Below are 7,165 nucleotides of genomic sequence, written 5' to 3' on the forward strand. Positions count from 1 at the left end.
AAACACTTCACATAAGTCAAGCTGCCCAAGATTCACAGAATTTACAGAAAATGTTACATTTTTGTGATTTATATCGTTATTGGGACGATAGATGTCTTATATCGGGATATGAGACTTTGGTCATATCGCACAGCCCTACCTGTTCAGATTCTGTGCCAAAAAACATGAACGCTGGCCCATTTTAACCCCTGACTGTGGCACACAGTTTTGCCTCTTTAATCTCTTATTGTTAGTACATGATCGGGATTGGATTTCATGTGTTACTGTTTAGGCTCAAATTGATTAGATCTTTGATGCCCGCAGTGATGAAATAACTCCCCTCAAATGAATTAAACCAAAAGTAACAAGCTTGTTTTGAAAATGTAAGGAGTAGAAAATACCGGGGGGGTTTTTTATGTTGCGAGTAAAAGTAAAAAAAAAACCTCAGGTTACAGTCAGACTCTGACATCATCCTTCACTGAGTCAAGCTAGTAACTGTTACATTTGGTTTATTATCATTGAATATATTAGACAATTATAGAAATATATAATAGGAAACAGCAACAGGAAATATAAAAAAGTGCAGACCTGGTAAACATTTATTACTATTCTGAGTGTTAGCATTAATATTTGTGTACAAGTAGGAGAGATGGGCATGGTTTTAGATTGTTTGAACAATGATTAATTATTTTTAACACCAGGTTTGATGTAATGTGTTACTGCTACCAGTAGGTGGGGATAAGAGACCTTTAAGGTGTTTGGTGCCACACTCCCCCTTCAGGTTTAAAACTAGTGTTAATGGAGGGAGTTTGAAGGTTCAGTTTGTTTAATGGCTGCATTTCACTCACTGCCTCTGTTTGTATCTCTGTCACTGCAGGACCAACATGCACTGAGAAGTCAGCGCTCTCAGGAGGCCGACAAACCTCACAGAAGAAAGAGAGAGAAAAAAAACACCTGTGACGAGTGTGGGAAGGATTTTACTGGGAAGTCTAAACTAAAACAACATCAGTTAATCCACACTGGAGAGAGACCGTTCAGCTGTGACTTGTGTGGAAAGTCGTTTTCCTGGAAGAAAGCCCTAAAAACACACCAAGTCATCCACAGTGGAGTTAAAGCTTACAGCTGTGATCAGTGCGGCAGAGCTTTTACTCAAAGTAGCAGCTTACAGAAGCATCTAGTTACCCATTCTGGAAATAAGGCATACAGCTGTGACATCTGTGGAAAAACCTTCAGCCAGCTATGGAGCCGAAATACACACCTACGCATTCACTCCGGAGAAGATGTGTACTGGTGTGATCAGTGTGGCAAATACTTTACAACAGACGCACAGTTACAACGCCACATGTTTACCCACACTGAGGAGAGACCTTATCAATGTGACCTGTGTGAGAAGACTTTTAAAGCTCCACAGTACCTGAGACGACACCAACAGATCCACACCAGAAAGAGACTCTACAAGTGCAGTTACTGTGAGGTATGTATTTTTATTTTTATCTTGTAAGTTCAGTCTGACTGTTTGGAACAAGTCTGCTCATTAAATTGTGTTAGCATGATAGCACTTCTACTGCACCGAAGAGTAGCTCTGAGCCATTATTCAGATTTTCATTTCATTTAAGTGTAAGTCAGATGTTACTGTAATATTAAAGAAGTATTACTGTAGTATTATGGTGGTAGTATTGTAGTTATTGTAGCCCAGTAAACTGAGTGTGTTAATCGAAGCAGTAAAATGTAATTGGACGTCTGCAGAGATGCTCTTTATTTCAGGCGAGTGTTGAAGGACTGACTTACACTGTCTTTGTGTCTTTGTTTAGAAGCAGAGCGACACAGATGGATCCACTTCTCAACCCTGTCATCGCTGTGGTGGTGGGAAACACTTTCGTTGTGACATCTGTGGAAAGACTTTCAGTCAGCAAGCCGGCCTAAAAATACATCAACGTAGACACACTGGAGACAAACTGAAATACTGCAAAGAATGTGGGAGAAGCTTCCCCACGTCAACTGAGTTAAAACAACATGAACTCTTTCACAGTGGGGTCAAAAAGCACCTCTGTGATCAGTGTGGGTCATCCTTCACCACGGCAAGTAACCTTAAAATACACAAACAAGTCCACACAGGAGAGAAACCATACAAGTGCAGACACTGTGACAAAAGCTTCTCATGTTCAGGTAGTCGTAGCAAGCATGAACACACATGGAAGGAAACTACAGCTGTGAGCAGTGTGACAAGAGCTTCAGTAATCTCAGTTCATACTCTGCACACAAATGATCCCACGTTACTAATAAACTGTTTCACTGTTACCAATGTGGCAAAACATTCACTTCATTATCTGCTCTGTGCAAACATCAGAGCGATCACGCAGCCCTGAAATCGTTCCCATCACAGGACGACAGTGAATCTGAAGAGAGAGAAACATCCTCTTCTGGTTTCAGAGTCCAACTTAAAACCCTGGAGATCAGGCTCCACAGAGTTCAGATCAGCTCTCCTTAAAGCTCTAATGAGGCAATGAATCAAAATGTTCATGTAGTTCAGTGTTGATCTTTATAAATTGTTCTTCTGTAGTGTTTGTGTTCAGTGGTTACCTTTTTTTTTCATCAAAAATCAGTTTCCTGTTCTTTCTGTTTTTATTGAATGTATTTTATTAAATAAAGTTAAAAAAAATGTTAAATAAAGAATTGGTTGAACGACAAAGATTTTGAGCCATGATGTCATTTCCTGTATTTCAGAGTAAAGGCCTAAGTGACAAATGGAAACATGTTTACAGTCATGGAATAAACACCGATGGGTCATTTGTAGGAAGTACTATTGCTGACCTGACAGACTCGACCTTGTTTACAAAGAAAGAAAGGAACTGATTACATGTGTCAGCAGAGGCTTTCAGGGTTGTTTAGAGTAGAGCTGATAGTGTTAAAGAGAACACAATGATCTGAGAAAAATATCTGTTTCTCTCATTTTCACTGTATTCTGATCAAATTTCCAACATTCTTTAAATATTTCAAAAGAAACCTGCAAATTGTCTTTCTCCCACTTTCACTCTGCTCTCCTACACTGACGCCTGACTGCTCGGGTGGATTCATTTAACCAGGGCTGAGGAATACGTTTTGGGCGCCTGGTTTTTAATGGGTTCACAGTGTTCAGGGTCTGAGTACAGGTTTCCTGGAACTGCAAAAGCAGCTCATCTGGGGTGGGCCCAATAAGTAATCTCAGGGTCGGTAAAGATTTTCTTTATAAAAGTGGAGGAGAAGAGAGCAGCGGTGGGGTGGAGCGCGAGCTTTAAACTCATGCAAGAGAAACAGGTTTGTGATGAGAGAACACTGAATCCCCAATTTCCAAATATAAAACAGATAAACCATATGATAACACCAGGTCAAGAGTGTGCTCCTGCTGATGTGTAGGGCCTTCAACTGACTTTAAAGGTAAAATGACTGAATAAATTTAAAAACTCCTGAGCAAGCAGACCATCAGGGCAACAGACATGAATATTAAAATCACCAACTATTATAATCCAATTCTTTTTAGGTACAATTTCAGCCAAAAAACATGAAAAGTCATTTAAAAAGTCTTTAAATTACTGCACACACAACTGGTTGAGAGCGTCCCAGTTCAAATATGCCACACAAAACATTTTGGGTTAAAAATGACCTAATTTGTAACCAAACGCTGGGTCAAATATGGACCGAGCCAACGTTGGGTTTTTTCAGCTGAACAGGGTTTGGTTACTGGTTTGACCCAGCACACTGAGTTACGATAACTGTCCAAAAATTGTGTTCAATTGACCAAGCTGAGGTTACCAAAAATTGGGTCGAAACTTGAACCCATCACAAGGGTTATATTATAATTAACGTTTGGGTTAAAATGTCACAGCCAGGAGGGTCAGCAGGGCGCTGATCAGCTGTTTCTGCCTTTCTCTCTCTCTCTCGTTCTTTTTCTCGCTGAACCTCATTGCGGGGTCACGCCCTCAGCCCACGCCCCTCGGAGGAAGAAACACCTGAGCCTCATTAGTGTGGCCAGCATTTAAGCCAGGGAGTGACTGCTGTTCTTTGCTGACTCGCATCCCTGGACTGTTTACCTGTATCCTGTGTGGTGAGTGTCATAGAGAGAGAGCCTGACTGTGTGCGTGGATTGTTTGAAAGGAGCGAGTGCCTTTTCCCCTGGATTTCCCTGGAGCCCTGTCCCCGCACCTTTGTACATAGCACTATCTCTGCACCTTTTGTATATACACCCGGTGAACCATGTAAATAAATTCCTTGTGAGCTTCTAACTTCGGATTCCTGCATGTTCAATTCAATTCAATTTTATTTATATAGCGCCAAATCACAAGAAAAGTCGCCTCAAGGCACTTCGTGTGAGTCCTCCTCGTCAACCATAACATAAGATTTCTACTTATTATAAAAAGCTAGATTCAAAGCAGATTGTTTAAAAAAATCTTTTTATTGTCATATGACACACAGAACATAGACACCAAAATTCATAAAAAATATATCAATGAAAGTAAAATGCAATTAACATAAAAGTATATACTTCATTATATTATATCTATTATTCAAATCAGTCTTTGGTTACAGCACATGTGCATGTTAACAAACATGAAGGCATGCTATGTAAAGTCGGCTCTATTTTTAGAACAAATAACATGTAAAAACTTTTAACTTTAAAAAACTGATGAATTGATGATTTTTCAGTGCTTAACATACATCAACACTTTGGAAAAGTGGAGGGAATCTCCCTTTCAGATCATTTCATACACCTTTGTGAGCAACATTTTACGCTTCCATCAGAGCTAAATGAGCCCTCGTTCATTTGATCATATTTGGTTCATGTCCTGGGATTCATGTATTCCTGGGATAGATGCTAGTGTGAAGGAATTCCCGAACCTGGGCGCATGACTCTGGGTAACTTGCATCAAAAACAAAAAAAATGTTCCCAACAGTTCTTCATCAATCAGTGCTTCCTAAATCTGCTTTTTGAAAAACTCCCAAAGGCACTTTTAAGAATCACGTCAGTCTTTTTTAAATATGTACTTACTGCTGCCCTTATTTGTCTCTTTGTTTCTGCCTCTCTATTGGTCTCTCTCTCTCTGTGTGTGTGTGTTTCTGCTTATTCCCATGAGTGTCTTCAAAATTCAACATCCTTTAATTGTCCTAGATAATCTGACTGATCAGCAGGAACTAATTGATGAGCTTTAACACCTTGATGACTTACTTGGTAAGCTGAAGCAAAAGAAAGCTCCAGTACCAGTGAAACCACCTGAACCAACAGTAAACTGGAAAAAAGATGGAAATGGACTCTATGCGAGGTCAAGATCAACCAAGACTCACATAAGGGTCAGTACTGTTTCATTCAAGATCATTTGAAGATATAGATTGTATGGACACAAATCCATACATTTAATGTATTAATTAATTGAAATATCTATACAGAGAAACAGGAAAGTCATTTGTTTGTTTTGACACAAAAGCACATTAAACAAACCACAGAATCTTGTTGGGGATTTAAAAGTCACTTATAGCGTATTTGTTTTCTGTTGACGTCTTTCATTTTAAACCAGTCGGGGAAGATCTCCACTGTCAGAAAAGTTGTTTTGAGTGGGAAGCCGTGAGATATGAATTAGACAAGATTTTAAAGGAGGATCACTTCACATGTCATGCATGTGCCCCAGACATGCTTACAATTTCAGTGGATGGAAACCGCAAGCATTACCATTTCAAGAATGCAGCTAGGTACAGTATAATGTGTGTAGTAGCAATGTTTGCATCAGAAAATGTGACTCTAATGTGCACCAGTTAGCTTTGGACTGTATGACACCATAAAATATTATGTATTTCTGTTTTGTTCAGATGTGAGGGAACAGGCCATCTTTGACGGCAGCTTCATAGCAAAGGATGAAGATGTGGGAAGATGTGTGGACTACATACACAGCACATCCAGACATGTAAGACTGAACACTATAATCACATAGAGTTACGGTAACCTTTAACCCTGAAAAGATTGCGTAAATCATTGTCAGCAGCAATTAAATGCATTTTAGGTCTGTGGACGAGGTGTTTGTGGAAGGGAGTGGTCAGCAGCCAGAGAGACCTCCCAAAGATCCAGCAGCCAGGTAGATGAGGAGGGACTGGAGCTTGCAGTGTGTAGGCATGGAGTGCTGCTCAGTGCTCTAAATATGTACAGGGGTGACATTTTTGCTTATGTCTTGTACCTGCAACAAAAGCTGGCCAATAGACATATCACTTTTTTTGTATGGATGTTGTCTGCGAGTATTGGCCGTAACGTGAAAGAGTAACAAAAAGCTGTCCAGAGCTCCAGCACCTTCTTAGCATGAAGCCATTTCTTTCAGTATTTCATGCCAAAGTCAATGATTTCAAATGTGAGGTATGAAATTCTGACTTTAACCACTTTATCTGAACACTTGCACAGCAACACAAACACCTTTGAGTCATTTATTTGTCTTTTGTCTCTGTGTGTATGTGCATCTGTGTGTGTGTGTGCTTATATCCAGGTGAAATGGAGTGGAGCATATCAGGATGGGGCTGGTTTGACACTAGGGGAGGAGGTGGAGCAGTGTCGTTCTGTCAAGGATTGCAGTTACCACAAAACATTAGTCCAAAGCATGCGAGGAGGCCAAATCCTGCACTAGATTTGAAGTGTCTAACTATGATGAGAGAAAATGGTAACATTACGTTTCCTTTGTTTGCAGGACAGACATGCTAACTCTTATGGCCACCTCTCTGACCCACCAATATCAGAAGGTAATGATATTGGTATTGTATTTTTAGATGCTTCCTCCTCTGTGTTCTAAATATTTGGAGTAAACATGTCTTTAATGCTTTGTTTTTTAATCCCAACTTTTTAATGTGGGCCACAAAAGCTCTTCTAAGCTTGTGTGACTCCATGCGACAAAGTTCCTCACCAGACTCCTGTCTCCTCTTCCTGATCATCCCAGATACACCCCATGATGTCGTCTGCAAACTTCTGAATGTGGCATAATTCAGAGTTGTAGTCAGAGGTGTACAGGGTGAAGAGAAGAGGGGGCAGCACAGCTCCCTGTGGTGCTCCTGTGCTGCTGACCACAGTGTCAGACATGATGTCCTTCAGCCTGACGTACTGTGGTCTGTCGGTGAGGTAGTCGGAGATCCAAGCCACCAGGCAGGGGTCCACCTGCATCCTGTTCAGTTTTTCCTGAAGCAG

General features: G+C 40.5%; 1 protein-coding gene across 1 annotated transcript; it reads left to right on the forward strand.

The window, feature by feature from the left end:
- Positions 1 to 808: 808 nt before the first annotated feature.
- LOC148098032 (uncharacterized) lies at positions 809 to 2,345 on the forward strand. The gene is made up of 2 exons (XM_087830420.1): positions 809 to 1,453; positions 1,791 to 2,345. The coding sequence occupies exons 1-2, from the start codon at positions 809 to 811 to the stop codon at positions 2,343 to 2,345; spliced, it is 1,200 nt and encodes a 399-aa protein (XP_087686546.1).
- Positions 2,346 to 7,165: the final 4,820 nt, after the last annotated feature.

This window comes from Neolamprologus brichardi, chromosome 17, assembly GCF_056152115.1.
Source record: "Neolamprologus brichardi isolate AB-2024 chromosome 17, ASM5615211v1, whole genome shotgun sequence".
Taxonomy (NCBI): Eukaryota; Metazoa; Chordata; class Actinopteri; order Cichliformes; family Cichlidae; genus Neolamprologus; species Neolamprologus brichardi.

Coding starts and splice junctions, on each gene's coding strand:
- LOC148098032 (XM_087830420.1), top strand. CDS start 809: ATGGCTGCATTTCACTCACTGCCTCTGTTTGTATCTCTGTCACTGCAG. Junction 1,454..1,790: donor ACAAGTGCAGTTACTGTGAG/GTATGTATTTTT, acceptor GTCTTTGTTTAG/AAGCAGAGCGACACAGATGG.